General features: G+C 41.5%; 3 protein-coding genes across 3 annotated transcripts; 1 reads left to right on the plus strand and 2 right to left on the minus strand.

Annotated features, from left to right (window-relative positions):
- Nucleotides 1–569: 569 nt before the first annotated feature.
- On the minus strand, nucleotides 570–3,929 carry acat2 (acetyl-CoA acetyltransferase 2). The gene is made up of 9 exons (XM_069657741.1): nucleotides 3,831–3,929; nucleotides 2,731–2,865; nucleotides 2,430–2,611; nucleotides 2,206–2,323; nucleotides 1,968–2,111; nucleotides 1,755–1,877; nucleotides 1,511–1,665; nucleotides 1,305–1,415; nucleotides 570–1,214 (listed from the first exon to the last, which is right to left on the minus strand). The coding sequence occupies exons 1-9, from the start codon at nucleotides 3,877–3,879 to the stop codon at nucleotides 1,044–1,046; spliced, it is 1,188 nt and encodes a 395-aa protein (XP_069513842.1). The 5' UTR covers nucleotides 3,880–3,929; the 3' UTR covers nucleotides 570–1,043.
- A 721-nt stretch (nucleotides 3,930–4,650) lies between these two features.
- Nucleotides 4,651–11,751, minus strand: wtap (WT1 associated protein). Its single transcript, XM_069657740.1, has 8 exons — nucleotides 11,563–11,751; nucleotides 10,951–10,988; nucleotides 10,786–10,841; nucleotides 10,638–10,696; nucleotides 10,346–10,473; nucleotides 8,445–8,623; nucleotides 5,974–6,128; nucleotides 4,651–5,855 (listed from the first exon to the last, which is right to left on the minus strand). The coding sequence occupies exons 2-8, from the start codon at nucleotides 10,981–10,983 to the stop codon at nucleotides 5,197–5,199; spliced, it is 1,269 nt and encodes a 422-aa protein (XP_069513841.1). The 5' UTR covers nucleotides 10,984–10,988; nucleotides 11,563–11,751; the 3' UTR covers nucleotides 4,651–5,196.
- Nucleotides 11,752–13,492: 1,741 nt separating this feature from the next.
- sod2 (superoxide dismutase 2, mitochondrial) lies at nucleotides 13,493–16,420 on the plus strand. The gene is made up of 5 exons (XM_069657742.1): nucleotides 13,493–13,559; nucleotides 14,185–14,390; nucleotides 14,609–14,725; nucleotides 15,409–15,588; nucleotides 15,731–16,420. Exons 1-5 carry the CDS (start codon nucleotides 13,513–13,515, stop codon nucleotides 15,874–15,876), a joined length of 696 nt encoding a protein of 231 aa, XP_069513843.1. The 5' UTR covers nucleotides 13,493–13,512; the 3' UTR covers nucleotides 15,877–16,420.
- Nucleotides 16,421–16,625: the final 205 nt, after the last annotated feature.

Below are 16,625 nucleotides of genomic sequence, written 5' to 3' on the forward strand. Positions count from 1 at the left end.
CATTTTCACAAACATCTGGCTATGTACAGGAAGCACGAGGTTAGAGAAGGCTGGCGTACTTAACCTTATGGCACTTGGCTGTATTAACGGCTGCTGTCTGCACAATTGTCCAGAGGAAGAGGAATGTTGATCAGGATCAGTTTAGAGGTAAAAACATATCAAATAAATTACAAGTTAAAAGTGTACGCTCTATAGAAGTAGCATATCTTCTAAAGCCTGTCCATACTTGGCACAAACGAAGCCTTGATTTCGCAGTTTTAGTGTTTTGTGTTTTCAGTGTAGTTTAATAGAAGCAGGTCATTTCTTGCATCTTCATTACCTGCCAACAGCTAATGATTAAGTAGGTGCGTATTTAGCACATCTAATACCAGACTGTAAAAACAGTTTTTAAGCTACTACTGGTTTTATGTGAAAGCTGTCAAAATACACAAGATTTACATAATCTAGATATCCTAAAATGTTAGACATTAACCCTGCATTCATGTGGTGTCAGAATAATCAGAAACCTTAGTTCCTGACTGGGAAAGTTTACGTAAACACCTGCTCATGTCGGAACAACAAGTAGGACATTTTGGTTCCAGACTTGCTTAGTTGAAGTCATAGTACTCTGAAAAATGGTGAACGAAAGTAAATGCTTAGTTGATGGGAACAAACATTTTTAACTCATGTATTGCATATTAGTATTTGCTCGTAATATGGTTTCAGGGTGTCACCGTTGCTGTTAAGTGACCTACTTTTTTCTCTTTAGCTCATGAACACTCTAAAGTCGACAAAGACTTCCCAACTTTGGGACTCTGAGTATCTGAGGAGCACATGAATGCAGGGTTAGTCACATGCTACTCAGCTAGAACCTGAGAAGGTGAATTTAAGTTAGCTTCACAGTGAGAATGTCAACCTTTTGTTGAATAAGAAGCAACAATCTTAGTACAGAGATCGGAAGACCCCAGGTAAACCATTTGATATCAAGTCCTGCAGCGTAAACAGTGTTTCAGTATCCCTTTATCCATTAAGAAGGTGAGATTGAGTTCAATACGTGAACCCCCTCAATCCCTCTCCACACACATGGCGATGCCCATCCCTCCTCCGATGCAGAGAGACGCCACTCCCTTATGGCCGCCGGTCCTCTGAAGCGCGTGCAGCAAGGTCACAAGCACTCTGCAGCCGGACATGCCGATGGGGTGGCCGAGAGAAATGGCACCACCGCTCACGTTCACCTGAGGAGAAGAGGAGAAGGATAACTTCAATTCTGACCTGAGATTGTGACTTACATGGACAATTGGACATGACTGCTGGCTTTTCTGTACCTTGTCTACATTCAGCCCGAGCTCTTTAACTACAGCGATACTCTGCGCAGCAAATGCTTCATTGATCTCGAACAAGTCGACCTGGTCCAGCTGCCAGCCTGCTTTCTCAACCTATCACAGAAGAACAAGAAAAGAACAACAGAATAGTAAAACTTCAGACACAAATTCTAAATTATCGTTGCGTTTAGGCACTTCCGACTTCTCACCGCTTTCCTGATGGCCGGTATCGGTCCAGTTCCCATGATAGACGGGTCAAGGCCAGCTTGAGCCCACGATACGATTTTAGCCATGGGTTTGATGCCACGCCTCGCAGCCTCTGATTGGCTCATTAGGACAGTTGCTGCTGCTCCATCATTGATACCTAGAGTACAAAGAAAACACATTTGTACATGAGCTTAGATAAAAGCCTCTATTCTATCATCTTTATGTATAAATGTTGGATGCGTGAACCTGAGGCATTTCCAGCGGTGACAGTGCCACTGCTGCCCTTGATGAAGCAGGGTCTGAGTTTGGACATGCTGTCGGCGTTGCTGCCGTGGCGAGGAAACTCATCCACCTTCACCTCCACTGGACCTGAAGGTGACACACAAATTGACTGATGAGACAACATCTCTGAAATAATCAATCAAATAAATAAATAAAATTCCCTGTACAGCTTCTTGCCTTTTCTGGACGGCACCATGACAGGGACGATCTCTTTATCAAAATGTCCCGCTTTCTGTGCAGCCTCTGCTTTGTTCTGGGACTGGACGGCAAACCGGTCCTGCTCCTCTCGACTGACTGCCCACTGCTTCGCCACATTCTCAGCTGATGAAATATGTTCATGAGATTTATCACAATAAATAATAATTTAGATGTGTGACAATCAGGAGGGTGTAGGTATATTCTCAGCTGAGCCCACCTGTGATGCCCATGTGGTAGCCATGGAAGGCATCCGTCAGGCCGTCAGCCACCATGGAGTCCTGCAGAGAGGCATCGCCCATCTTCACACCTGCCCTCATTTGCAGTGTGTGAGGTGCCTTAAATGGAACCAGGAAACAAACAGTTAAAACTATAAATAAATAACTAGAAAAGTCACCCACCTTATTTGTATTCCTCTCTGTCACTCCTTGTATTATAACCTACCCTGCTCATACTCTCCATCCCCCCTGCCACCACCACAGCGGACTCTCCAGTCTGGATGGACTGAGCTCCCAGACACACAGCCTTCAGCCCGGAGCCGCACACCATCTGGCAGCTCCAGGACGGGACGGGGTAGGGGATCCCTGCAGCAACACTGGCCTGACGTGCTGGGTTCTGCCCATGACCTTAAGGTCAGAAAAAAATCAATAAAATCAACAGGAAATATTACAAAAGTCAAATCAGACTGATACTGTACTACTGTTAATATGACACATTTATCTCACTGATTTCCCTGAGCTTTCACCTGCTGTTAGGACATGTCCCATGATCACCTCAGAGACCTCTTCTGGCTTCACACTGGCCCGCTTCAGGACGTCCTTGATCACCACTGAACACAGGTCTTGCAGAGGCACCGTGGACAGAGCACCGTTCAAGGACCCTTTGTGAAAATCGGGAGAAGATAATAATTAGTGACACTGGAACACTATTTATTATAATATGAAGATGTTACATTAGACATCCTTTTTTATCTACTTTAAATAATGCTGCAATTGCAAGTCTACATTTGTTGTTACCATTACCAAAAACATTTAAGAACATTGCAATTCCACATATTGTTCATTGTCAATTGCTGATGCAGTCACCAAAGATATATGACATCTGTATTAGAATTCAGGTGGCACTTTTTTAGCAGTGTGTTTCATTTAGTTCCTGTTTTTCAACTGATGGGTATCTGTTGAATCTTAAAGTGAGATGGAGATTTTAAAAAACGACCTAGTTTAATTCCTATTATAACTCTATTTCAACTTTTTAAACGAAGGCATACTTATAGCTGAAGATTACTCCTTCGAAGCTATTGAGCAGGAACAGTTCTCTTGTAACTCAAAACTCACAGCTACAGACCTCATCTTAAACTTCAAAATGGTATTTTTTAACCTACTCTAAAGTTGCCATTTGTCATTCTGGCAAGTTCTGCTATTAAATTGTTGAATTATCTGAGTACACGGTGGTCTTGCTGTCAAATTAAATGTGTCACATCATGGTCACACGCCCCACTAGAACGTTGCAGGTAACCAATGGTATCAAGCTCGTGCTCCGTGGCACTATGAGCAGCCAGCCAATCACTGCTCACAGAACAACCGGACACACGAGCGAACCAATCAGAGCTCTGCAAGACTCGGCGTACATGATTGAATGACATCAACCACTTTGCCAAATTAAACGAGTCATGTGACAACACGGTTATAGACTTTAAGTATATACAAAGAGATATGATATCTTAAATTAACAATTAATTTCCACCACTTTTAATGCAACCCTAGTGAGAATGAGCCACAGTGAATAAGCAATATTAAGAGCTGCAAACTGTTGCAAATGAACGCGTATGCTTCTAGGTGGTCTTACCAATTGGTGTCCGAGCAGCAGAGACGATGACAACAGCTTCGCTGTTCATTTTGACGGACAAAAGGCTGGTAGGAGTAGGAGTCTTTGCTTCAAAGTGTAGTTCCTGTATGTCCACACTGCAGTGTGCTCTGTTGATACTGCCTGCCTGTCAGAGCTGCACTGAATGGGGTATGTTTAAGTGTTAACTGGAGGGTAACTGCACCACAGCGCCACCGTGTGTTGTGGAGGAAGATTGTTCATTAATTATAACTTTTTATTTAGCTGTATTGAACAAATTAATTTTGAGTTTCCTGTTTTAATCAAGACCTTCACTAAATACAGTTTATTTATATATTTATTTAAATTATACTGTATCTACCAGGCCACACTGGTTAGGATAAAAAACTATACAGATTTCTAACGTTGATTTATACATACATACATACATGTCTGTTGTGTACTTATTTGTATCCTACTTCTTTCCAACTCTTCAAACTTATTCCTGTGCTACTGCATTGCTATATTTCATTCCTAATATTAATAAGTTAGATTTTTTTGTCATGTGATACAAGTTATGTTCATCTTATATCCTAAAGACATCTGCATTGCCAGGAAAACTTTTGTAAGTGTTAATCCTCTCATTAAAGTCATACAGCAAAAGTTTGACTTTTATTTTGTCAAAAGAAACTAAAGAAGCTACTTTTCAGTCCAAACGTTGCAGATTACATGAGAAAGCTTTTTATATATTTATGCTTCATCTGAGCCAATGGGTAATAAAAATACAAGCTTAAAGATTTTATAGTCATTTATTAGTGAGTATTAATAATTGGGTTTCACTCTGTAGTATTAAAAATCTTTATTGGTATTTGGTCAGTACATGAAAAGGACTGAAGTCAGAATAATATGAACATCGCATAGAAACTACTCACAATTCAACTGAACCTTTTGAACAGAATTTTTTTGTCAATGAAAAATTAAAATTGCATAAAAAAAAAAACACAGGCCAACATCTAAAAATGACCTTGGATTTTGCGAAGCTACTGTAATTCAGTGATTTTACTGACTTTCGACGATGAGTTACAACACCAGATGCCTGATTTCAGTGTCAAGAGCTCAAACGAGAACGGCATAGACGTGCTCAAATTAACAGCAGAATGAAACGTACTAGTTTTAAATCATACATCCACTCAATTCAAATCTAACATTAACCCATTCCTGTTATATCCCTGTTTAGCAACACAAATGTGACTGAGGCATCACGATAGGCAAGGGGAGGCGGGTGAAAACAAAACGACTCAGACAGCAGTGCTGTGTCACAGACTATGCATTTGTTGCCTTGTTTGTATATTGTATAAAAAAAAAGAAAGACAGTACATGTCAAAGTACATTACAAAACCGCGCTGTCGCTCGTGCTGGAGTCTAGGCCGTTTTGAGCGTGCCGTGACCCTGCAGTCCTGGTGCCCTTGGTCACCAGGGCAGCCTTGTCCTCGTGGGGGTCGGTGGTGGAGTCTGTGTCATTCGAATGCTGAGTCAATGATGTCTCGCTGCCAGTCGGAGAGTCCACGCTCTCGTACCCTGCACTCAGCTGGCTCCCGAAACCCACAGGTCCTCCAACTCTCCCAGCCACGGTCTGACTCCCTGACGCCTCCTCCGAGTGGTTGGACAGTTTGGTCTCAGCTTCACCGGGGCTGGAAACCATGGGGGACATGGGAAAGTCTTCCTCAGTGCTGCTTACCTCCCGGTACAGGCTGGGTGTAGTGGTCTCGCTCCTCTGGGACGAGTTGCCATTGCTTGGTCCATTGGAGACCCTCCCGAAGTCTTTGCCCATGGGTTCAGGGGTTGCGCTGGCCTGCTCGGGCTGGGTGGACGGTTCGGCGGACGAGCAGGAAGCTGTTGGTGAAGTCCTGCTGGGTCCTGCTCCTGCCAAGGCCCCCTGAGTTTGAGTCAGCTGCTGACGAGAGTCCTTCAACTGCTGCTGCAGGACGAGGATGGTGCTCTGCATCCCCTCTACCTCCTCGTCTAGCTGGATGATAAAGTCATTCAACTCTGGGAGAGACGGCCATCAGGAACAGAAAAAGACCCAAGTCAAACATCAAATTAACAGCATGTTAAAAGAGGTACATCAGAAGCAGCCAAACTTGAAAAATAATCACGTTGTTCTCACCGTCTTGGCTGCTCTTGAGCTCCTCGCTGTACTTCTTCTGCAGCGCCAACTCCGCCTCCAGCTGGGCGATGCGTCCCTGGGACAGCTGCCTACCCAACTCCTGGTTTTCCTGAATCAGCATTCGACACTTGGCCATCAGTTTCTTCCCCGTTTGGCTGTAAGGGAAACAAGTCTCACATCACACAGTGAACCAGGAGACAAACACAGGTCAAAGGTGCCAGAAACCAGAAACTCTTCACGCTGGTCATCCCTAAATTACAGGATGTGCATTATATCCATTAGATTCCAAGTCAATATACAATATCAGGAATCTGACACCTTCTTTTCTATGAAGAAATCTAGATTACTTTCTTGTAAAAGATTCAATATATAAATTTACATTGTTCCCCAAACTAAATTAAGAGGAAAATCATGCATTATTAATCTAAGCTCCTCACTGTGGCTGAAACCAAAACAAGCTAACTAGACCCACATGTAACTTGTGCATTCATTCTTACATTGTAACTTAATTCACCATGTTGCGTATCAAACACAAGTGAGCACTTAAAAATAACAGAAGCAATTCTGCAACTACCAAAATTCTCCAAATTCAAATGCACTCGCTACATCCCCAAGTGTGAGTCTGAAGCAGATTAAAAGATGTGACAGAGTATTAAAGTGACACACTACAGGAAACCATTAACTACCTCTGAGCAGCAAAAAAGGAAATGTGCACTGCAGAGCCAGGCACTTGTTTTGTGTAGTCATCACTTTAAATACACAGGAGCAGGCGTTTCAGCAGTGAAATCAACAAGCTTCAGATGCTTTCTCAACAGGTGAAAGATACTCCAACAGTCCAGCTCACCTGTTATTTCTACATTAGCAGTTGTTGTTTTTGTGCGATCTAAAAGCTTGAATATCAAGAAGCCTAATTTGCAAACAAATAGCAGGTAGACACATTATTCAACACCACAGTTAACCGCCAACTAATTAGCCTGTAAAAGTCAATTTGCCTGAGGAAATTAAATATTAACAGTAATGGAAACAGTCTTAACAACTGAGCCCTTTAGAAGCACAAGCAGTCATTAAAGTGGCAGCAGCTTAAAAACTGATCAAAGACAGTGTTTGTTATTCTTACTTATAGTTATTAAAAATGCAATGACTTTGTTGATTGGCGATGTTTTTAATCCAAGTAGTGTAGCCGTTATTATGAGACTTAATTTTTCTGGAGGATTGAAAGAAATGCTTTTGGCTCCTAAACGACTGTGTGTACGCTGCCAGCTCAAATCTCACAGTCTCACTTCAGTGTGAGAGACCGGAGTTTAAATTAGCTCTTAAAAACAGACAAAGATTCAACAGATTCCACGTGTTTCATTCTGAAAACACGGGTTTAAAATCTGAGTAAGAAACGTCTAGTAAGTTATTTACGGCTGAGGGAAAGATCGTGAGGTCAACAACAAAAATACACAGAAATACAATCATTACATTCTCATGAACTCATAACATGACTTCTTAAAGACATTTGCATTCACAGCTTGAAAACAGGACTCAGTGCACCTACAGCAGTGTGTTTTGGTACGCATGTGAAGAATTAAGCGAGGCTCAATTCATCATCAGTTATATTACAAGTGTAAACAATCAAAGCCAATCATGCCTCTTGGTTCACACACACTGCAGTAAGTGTTTGTTTCAGAGAAACAAGAAAAGAGATCAAATGAAAATGCCAATAAAAAGAAATCAAGTCACAAAAGAAAACATGTAAATACACTCTACCGTGAGTGGGCCCATGTTCAAAGACACAGGCGACTGGACCCTCATGACTCAACCACAGCCCCCTGTGGACCGAGGATCTGGCTCCATTTCTAGAGTCTCTTCCCCCCAAAGTCTTACTTTTAAATCCTACAAACTGTCCTCATGTTACTGCAATGTATCTAGACTGTCCAAAAAGTCTTTACGTTTCTCAGGCAGACTAGAGGGGTAAGTGTGTGGCGTAATCCACAGTTAAATGTCTTTTTAAACCAAGTATGGGAATTGTCTGTAAAATGTTCAATTGCTGTTTTAGGCTAGGGATGCTCCCTGCCTGACTCACCCTCCACCATAACCCCCCTATTTAAAGTGTGAACTGTCTGCTTTGGGCGGAGGGTGCGGGGAGGGCATATCCGTGTTGGGAAGTGAGTGACCACCTCTTCAGGAACAGTCCGGACTCCTTCAGGCCCTTGGACGGTGAGGGGATACGAGGGGAGAGAGCTGAAACACAAGTGTCACCTGACCATTCTGTCTTTTCTCTTTAGGTTTATGTGATATGTAGCTGGCACAGTGCAAGAGTACAAAAACAGCTTTCTGTAAAAGTCTGAGTCTCGTGGTGAGTACAGCATTTGTCAGCCTTCCCCCCCACCATTGTTCCTGCATGCCTGCAGTGAGAGTGAGGGTGGGGGGCATGAGGAAGTCTTGACTTTTTTGGGGGGGAGGGGGGTTATTTTGATTGTCTTTACCTATCAGGTGTAAATTTCCAGGCACTCAGTTCATTTTGGGCCTGCTCCAGTTTGTCTTTAGTCTGTTCTAGTTCAGCCTTCATTTTGAGGAAAAACAAGTTGATGGCTGGGTCCACCATGGATGACCGCAGTTGGGCCGCACTCGGCTGCTGGACTTGCTTGAGGTACTGGATCTGGGTCTGCGGGAAAAACAAACAAGTGTTACTGACTAGCAAAGAGTAGTAGATCTCTACAGCCGCTTTTTCCCACTGGTCAAAAAACCTGTGTTTTTTTGCTTAGTGGGAAAGGTTACAATCGGCAGTCAGACTCGGGTCACGTGACTCCGATCGGCTTTGACGGGAACACAAAACCCGGGTCAACGCGCTAATCTCCGCCCCCTTTCCGGCGCGATGCTAGCTACAACTTCCGCCCGTCTCTGTATGAGAGGCGCCAAATTTGTCGTACTGAATGAGTAATAGATACAATAAAGACCTAACCACTGTAGCATCTTCACTGGCCTCCATGCTGCTTACCAAAGAGTATAATGCAAGTTCTTTGTGCGTACTTTTGTTTACTAAACCTGTTTCAGGCGCGTTTGTGACGGCAGGTGGTAACGCAGCAGAAAAGAGACCAAAATGAGTATACTTCACTGGCAATGGGAAATGAGACAATTGGTATTATAAGCGGGTCTTCACGGGCCTAAAAAACCTGCGTCAACGTGCTAATTTTGGTGGGAACGGGTTGCACTAAAGACACATTTTTGACTGTTCGCAGCCTTGACCAATCTCTATCTGATGGAGTCACATTAGCAATTTCCCCCCAAATCAGATTAAATATTTTCGTTGAAAGTCTCCTAGTCATCGAAATTTCCATGTTATCACATGTCTTTTTAATCCTGAGCCTCAGGAGGAACAAACGAGCTACTAGAGATTACTTGAGATAAGGAAAGGAGCAATTCCTGTGTGCTGCATTTTCACAACTCTGATCAGTCAGTTTTGAACAGCATCTAGATTTGCATTAAGATAATTACAGAAAATTTGGTTGGATGATTTGTCATAGCTATTTAGATTTATCTTATGACCCATTGTAGCCATTCTTAGCTCTCTCTCTTAGTTCTAGATATGAGCTGCTTACCAGCAAAGAACAGGCTGGTACAAATGTATCATACAAAAACTCACCTGTTACAGGCAATGCCATGATGACCTCAATTTCCCCATAACTTATTTGAATACATTTGCATGAGAGGCAAACGGCGCAACTAATACGCCTGAAAACACAACGGCCAGCTAAGAAGCTCAGTCACAAGCTGGCTTTAACAGCTCAGTGGTTAAAATATAAAAGTCAACAAGGTCCAAGTTTAAAAGCTGTGTAACAGCTACCTGGCAGCCTGTATTGCGTTCACCTCAGCTGGCCTGCATGAATGGCGTGTGCTGCCGTAAAGCCACTGGGTGATCCACTGAGCTGTCAGTCTGATAAGAGCAAAGGATGCCCTTCTTGGCACTATTTACCTTTGGCCTACATACCAATGTAATGAATGGATACATGGTGTAGTGCTGAAATGATGTCTATTTATAGATCAATCGACCGTGACAAAATAGAGGATTGCGGTTTTAATGAGTGACCGCTTGTTTGGGTTCTTCAGGCCAAAATTACAAAGTATTTGCAAGCTCATAACATTACATACAATGTCCTGGAGTCTGTTTTTATGCTCGTTGGATAAAAGAAGTTTACAACCTATTATGAGCACATGTCAATAATCAATCAGGAATAAAATTATTAGCTGCGGCCACAGACTAGTTGAGCGTCCGTTACAAGTTAAGCAATGGTGGCACAGCTTTTTACACCTTTACTTATAGGGGGCAACTAATAACAATGCATCAATAAGCATATCCAAAGCATTAAGTGGGGAAATAGATACTTACTGTACACTCTTGCATTTCTTGCTCCTTGGTGGCAAGTCGCATGACCAAGATGTTCTCCCTGCGTGCAGACTCCTGCTGCTGCTGCTTGAGCTTCTCCTCCGACTCCTTCAGCCCCGTTACATCATTTGCTAAGACGGCGGAGAGAGGGAGATAAGAAAGTGTGTTAGAAAAAAACATCCCTTTCACAAGCAGCCAAATATAGTGTGCAAACTGTAGTGATTAACGCTGGCAGGAGAAATCATATCCATCATGTTGTATTGGATTACGTTTATGTAAGAGCAGATGTACTTACAACACAGCTCTGCATATTTTGCCTCCAGGACCTGGACATATGCTTCATGCTGTTTCCATCTGAGAGGAGCAGAACCAGTGTAAACATTAGCAGCTCAACCCTAAATCCCACAACATTATTAATCTCCGCTTGTAGAGCTGTTATTCACCTTGTACACAACTCCTCTCTGGTCAGGGACTTCATGTCAGTTTCACTGAGGCGAACCTGTAGAGGAGAAACAAACACTGGTAAGATAATGGAGCAAATCAATTAATTACGCTCATATTGAAAAATGAAGGGCTAAAGATAAATACAAGAAAGTAAACACACTCACCTTCTTGGGTAGAGGCTCCTCGTTGGTCATCATGAACGCTACAAGTGAATATGAAAAAAAACAATCATCATTTATACCACTTTGGTGTCGTGCATTAAGCTCCTGCATCATCTTCAGCTGTGACGCCTTCACTGACTACACGCAGTTATATGTGTCATGTATGAAAACTCTCCTAAACTGCAACACATTCTATACTTTCCAGCTGGCAGAGTTAAGTTAAACATTTACAGTGACTAAGTTAAATACCAGGCCAAATAAATAAAAGTTAGCATGACCGGTTGCTAAGAGCTTTGGAGCCTTATGTTAGCTGGTGTGGCAGGCGGCAACGATGGACAACAAGCAACATACAGAAGCTAACCAAGGTTACCTCTCACGTGCTAATAACATTTAGCATCCGCGAGCAAAATAAATAAAGCGCTTGAAACAAAGCAGCTATTAAACAATATTTGCTTTCTGTTTAACCTGACAGCATGCAATTCTTGGCTCTGTTTTCGCCTCCTTGTTATCACAAAATGGCGGTGAAGGAAATGACTCCCTCCCTTGCGTTTCTTTTCCTGAAACTAGCGGGCTCTTGGCTGCAGAGAATAGGCCTCGAGCCATCAAAACACTTACCAGACCCCTTTCTTTCGATGTTTCCGGAAAGTCTCCGCTTCAATGATTCTTTAAGAGGCGAAAAATTGCAACTACGATAAAAAATAAGCTGTGAATTTATATGTCGTTGACTCGCTTCGGCGTGATCACCATCATCTTCGTCACTGGAAGCAGAACGGAATGGCTCTGGCCGAGCGGCTGCTGCACTCGCCTTGCTGCAGAGTACAACCAGAGACGGGGAGAGAGAAAACAGACATCTCACTCCTCGGTGACGTCCGTATCCCAAAACGTGGTTGAAACGCACAAGACAGTACTTGGAAAAAAGTTTATATTAATGTTTTATTTCAAATAACATTTTCTCTATATAGTTGACATTGGTGTTTTTTTCCAAATAATTTTTTAAAATAGAATTAAGTTATGGGATTGGCATGTTAAATATTGGAATCAGAATCAGCTTTACTGGCCAGGCATGTACACATACAAGAAAATTGATTCCGGTTTAACTTTGCTCTATATCTACACTACAACTAATGTGAACAAGCCTATATTCAACATTAGATATAAAACTAGTATCTACAAGCCTGCGAAAGACAATAGTGCAAATATGAGGAGTGCAACGATGTTGAAATATATAATATGATGTAGAAAAAATATGTAATTATGTAACAGATGGGTTAATTTACATGAGGTAGATAGTTTACAGTATTTACAGTATAAAAAAAAACTGTGCATAGATTCATGCCAGATGACAGATGATATTTACATGAATAAAATGTGTGTCCTTTTGTCACTCTACAAAATAAATTCAATATTGATTTTTCTACTCACTTTTATTTTGTCAAGCAAATGATTCACGTAGGCAATGATCTGCTGATACGTCCATAAAGACTCTCACTAGTTTCAGCCTTACTGTAGTTGTTGTAGTTCTGGCCGTGACCATAAAAGAGATTTAGTGCTGTTACCTAACTTTAACAGTACAATGCCTGAACAAATAATGTTTGGTGCATCAGAAGTTGTGATTTAGGCTTCTCATTTCCTATTGTTCACTGATTTATGAATGATGGAAAGATGTGTCTACTTTGTGAGAATAAGAGATGGCAAGGACTGGGAACTATGATGACCATGTTTGTTGGCCTTCAAGCAGGCAAGACGCTGAATGAGTTATTCACTTTTTCGTCCATAACATTCAAGTTTGTAGTCCAAATAAATTGCCATGTTAGTTGAAGTCTCTGTGAAGGGAAAATTGTCAACCAACACAGAATGACATCTAATATTGCGACCTTAAAAAGTTTTGTAGCACAGGTACTGAGGTGGCGTTGCTTTTATTCCTGAGTGATTCATTTCCCTGAAATAGACGATCTCTGGTATCGCCTCCTATGTGGTAGAAGAGGCGTTCACGTGATTTTTCACATTGCTGTCAGTATAACACTTAATTGTGCAGCCTCAATGTAATTATTGTTTTCAATGATTATGTATATATTTTTTTATTATGTATTCTTTGTTCATGGAGTTGGTACAGAAATAAAAAAAAATATTAAAAAAATATATATATATATATATATATATATATAAAAATAAAGAATAATATAAAAATAAAGCATAATTTCACGAGCTCATTATTTGTAACTTAACAAAACATGCAATGATACTTCAGCCGCGCTCATATGCACTTTTACCCACAGAAAACCAACCAAAAGGGTGAGATAAAAATGTCATAGAAGGGGGAGAGGTACAATGCCTACTCTAACATTGCAGTGTATCACGTTTCCATTCCATATTGCATTAATTATCATATATATATATTTCTTTAATGGGAAGTAGCGTAAACTGTCGCTGTTTAGTTTATTTAATTCATGTACAACCTCGTGGAGACCCCCGCATGGTGATAATGGTACGGTCGCCTGCGCTGTCATACTGAAATTGCACATTTCAAGGGCAGTCACTAGTGTGTCTACTCCCAGCTGTCTACATATGAACACCATCATGAACATGCTTTGCAGAGTTGGTCAAATGCGCAGGTAAAACTGATATCAATTTACCTATAATTGCCATTAGTTTGTTCAACGTGCACAGGTAATTAGGAAGGACGACTCCTGCTAGCAGCAATTGTTCATGAACTTGAGACTGTTGTTTATTCAGAGCTAACAGTTAGCTAGCCAGGATGCTAACTTAGTTTAGCAGCTCATCAAGGTTAGCTTGTGGCGCACCAAATATATTATTTTGCTTTACTAGCGCACAGTCGTGCACTTCCGACCTTGTGAAGATAGTATAATTTGTTTTATTCAGACAAACTTATTCATAACTAGCTAACTCAATGCTAACCACACAACTACTGTATAGGCGAGCTACAGTCAACATTAGAAATTCAGGTCATATCAAACCAGTTGCTCAAATATTAACAAGCTGTTGTAACTTAACTGATAATCCTACCTATGCAACGGTATCCTGGGTTAATATTGTGCAATTTAATCACACAGTCAACACTGGTAGCTAGGTTATAGTTGCCTCTCCTTACACCTGGAAAGCTTAGATAAGCTATGCTCTAACAAATGCCTGTTTCTCTCTTAACTGCTGTCAATCTGAATGAATAGCGATACTTATACAAGTATTATAAGTGTTTTTTTAAATCTGGTTTTGTTTCAGGTGTGCAGCTAGCCTCAGCCAAACTGTAAACCAGGCAGCTGCATCAAGGCAGAAGCACACGCTTCCTGACCTGACTTATGATTATGGTGCCCTGGAGCCTCACATCAATGCAGAGATAATGCAGCTGCACCACAGCAAGCACCATGCCACTTATGTCAACAACCTTAATGTCACAGAGGAGAAATATCAGGAGGCACTAGCAAAAGGTAGAACCAAACATTTGCATTACCAATCAGTAAATTTCTAGTGTATATGAATGTGTAAAGATGGATCCCGTATTAATCAATAATTAAGTACATCAAGTTGAAATCTTAATGCTAATTAACAGTACATTTTAAACTTTCTTGTCAGAAAAACGCTTCTAAACTGTTCTTTCTGTTCTTACATGCCAACATGAACATTTTTTAATCGATCTGATGTTCAGGTGATGTGACAACACAAGTTTCCCTCCAGGCTGCTCTGAAGTTTAATGGAGGAGGCCACATTAACCACACCATCTTCTGGACAAACCTCTCTCCAAACGGTGGTGGCGAGCCACAGGGTAAAGCAGAAATCCATCCAAAACAAAATGTCTTGTCTTATGCTCCCTACAATGCTTTGTTTTGTAGGTAACTTAACCCCCCAATCAACAACACATGACCCTATTCAGGGTTGCTCATAGTGCTGGACCAACAGCCGCTCTGTTTTTGGGTAACTATTGGCACTCACAGCATACTCTATTTTTGGGTCTCACCACCCTCTCAAGCTACCAATGTGAACATCCCCATTCCCACTCAACATGTAAGGTACAGTTGTTGTTTTTTTTGACAAACCGGGGTTCAGAAAGGTTTTATTAGGAACTCATTTTCCTCAGGTTAGCAGAAAAATAACTCTACTGTTGGTCACAGCAACCTAAAAAGCTGATGCTTTCTCAGCATTGTTTTGTTTGATTCCTTTAGTCAGTCTGCCCTCTAGTGGTCAAAGATGCTGCCAAAAGGATTAAATGGGGACATGAGTTAACATGCAGTGTTATGTAGCTTGCCTTAAAACCTTTACATCACTTTTACGTCATTATTATCACTGTATGAGAATTAAGAGAAATGATCTTCAGTTAGTGTGACCCTGAAATAACTTTTCCTGATAATGTATTAAATATATACTATGTTAACACGCAATTTAAGTTTGCTGTAAAGTCCTTGCTCTGTATTGCCCTGAAGAATCACCTGTGTGCGTCACTTCTTGCAGGGGAACTGATGGAGGCCATTAAGCGGGACTTTGGCTCCTTCCAGAAGATGAAGGAGAGGATGTCTGCTGCTACAGTGGCCGTGCAGGGCTCGGGCTGGGGCTGGCTGGGCTTCGACAAGGAGGGTGGAAGACTCCGTATCGCTGCTTGTGCTAACCAGGATCCCCTGCAGGGAACTACAGGTCAGTTTAAAACATCTTCAAAGTCAAGATTAGACTTCTTTTTTTACACAATGTAACTTATGTTTCCACCTATGCAGTCTTTTGTCAAATGCCTCATGAAACCGAGCCATCGGGGTAATATTTTCATGTCTCTGACCCTCAGGTCTCATCCCCCTGCTTGGTATCGATGTGTGGGAGCATGCCTACTACCTGCAGTACAAAAATGTGAGGCCGGACTATGTTAAGGCTATCTGGAATGTCATTAGCTGGGAAAATGTGAGCGAGCGTCTTCAGACTGCCAAAAAGTAAAATCTAATCCACAAAGACCCACAAAGACCCACACTAACCTCTTTCACCCTGACCCGGGCCTGGATCAAATAGTTGTTACACATAATGTTCGGTTTTACCTTTCATAGAGTATTTGAGTGGTGGCTTTTTTGGCATTCAGACATGACAGGAGTTTGGTCTTCCAAGTGGTCCCTTTGATGAAAGTTGACTAAGTTAACTTTAAAATACTTTCTTTATTGGTGCAGATTAAATTGGCTTTGTGGCAAAAAACACTCATGCGGGGGGAAAACCATTTAAAAAATGTTTGCATAAGCTTTTTATCTCGGGTCTGTTCTCAGCCTTCAGACTGTTTTCAAGCGCACAAAATTGGCCTCCTTTCATATCAAGGCTGGCTAATGTTTATCCCTCCCAGTTTGTTGGCTGCCATACATGTAAACCTGGAGTCTGATAATCAGAGTGCATATTCAGTGAGCTTTGTCTTTGTCACAATAAGTCACTAAAATCACACAATGTCATGCAGTCATGGTTTTTGGATGTATTATAATAAAATTATAGAATTTCAATTCTACAAGCTTGATGGTTTGCAGTTCATTCTTCAATCATCATTTTCTATTTACATCTGAGAAAATACAGAGCACTTAGTGTATGTACATGCATCTTAAAAACAATGGTGACCAGCGGAGACACTACAGCTTCAACTTTTCTAGTTTTGCTCAGATCTTTACGGTCCCATCACGGGACACTGCTGGGTGATGGAAAACACGATTGTG

This window comes from Semicossyphus pulcher, unplaced genomic scaffold (assembly GCF_022749685.1).
Source record: "Semicossyphus pulcher isolate SPU_LCO1_2020_fin unplaced genomic scaffold, fSemPul1.0.p SCAF_11, whole genome shotgun sequence".
Lineage (NCBI taxonomy): Eukaryota > Metazoa > Chordata > Actinopteri > Labriformes > Labridae > Semicossyphus > Semicossyphus pulcher.

What these genes read in the sequence shown, in the direction of transcription:
- wtap (XM_069657740.1), bottom strand. Translation starts at nt 10,983, where the DNA reads ATGATGACCAACGAGGAGCCTCTACCCAAGAAG. An exon ending in AGGAGCCTCTACCCAAGAAG is followed by an intron (nt 10,842 to 10,950) that starts GTGAGTGTGTTT and finishes TCTCCTCTACAG; the next exon opens with GTTCGCCTCAGTGAAACTGA. An exon ending in GCTCAAGAGCAGCCAAGACG is followed by an intron (nt 5,856 to 5,973) that starts GTGAGAACAACG and finishes CGTCTCTCCCAG; the next exon opens with AGTTGAATGACTTTATCATC.
- acat2 (XM_069657741.1), bottom strand. Translation starts at nt 3,879, where the DNA reads ATGAACAGCGAAGCTGTTGTCATCGTCTCTGCTGCTCGGACACCAATT. An exon ending in TGCTGCTCGGACACCAATTG is followed by an intron (nt 2,866 to 3,830) that starts GTAAGACCACCT and finishes ATTTTCACAAAG; the next exon opens with GGTCCTTGAACGGTGCTCTG. An exon ending in GGATGGAGAGTATGAGCAGG is followed by an intron (nt 2,324 to 2,429) that starts GTAGGTTATAAT and finishes GTTCCATTTAAG; the next exon opens with GCACCTCACACACTGCAAAT.
- sod2 (XM_069657742.1), top strand. Translation starts at nt 13,513, where the DNA reads ATGAACACCATCATGAACATGCTTTGCAGAGTTGGTCAAATGCGCAG. An exon ending in AGAGTTGGTCAAATGCGCAG is followed by an intron (nt 13,560 to 14,184) that starts GTAAAACTGATA and finishes GTTTTGTTTCAG; the next exon opens with GTGTGCAGCTAGCCTCAGCC. An exon ending in TCAGGAGGCACTAGCAAAAG is followed by an intron (nt 14,391 to 14,608) that starts GTAGAACCAAAC and finishes TCTGATGTTCAG; the next exon opens with GTGATGTGACAACACAAGTT.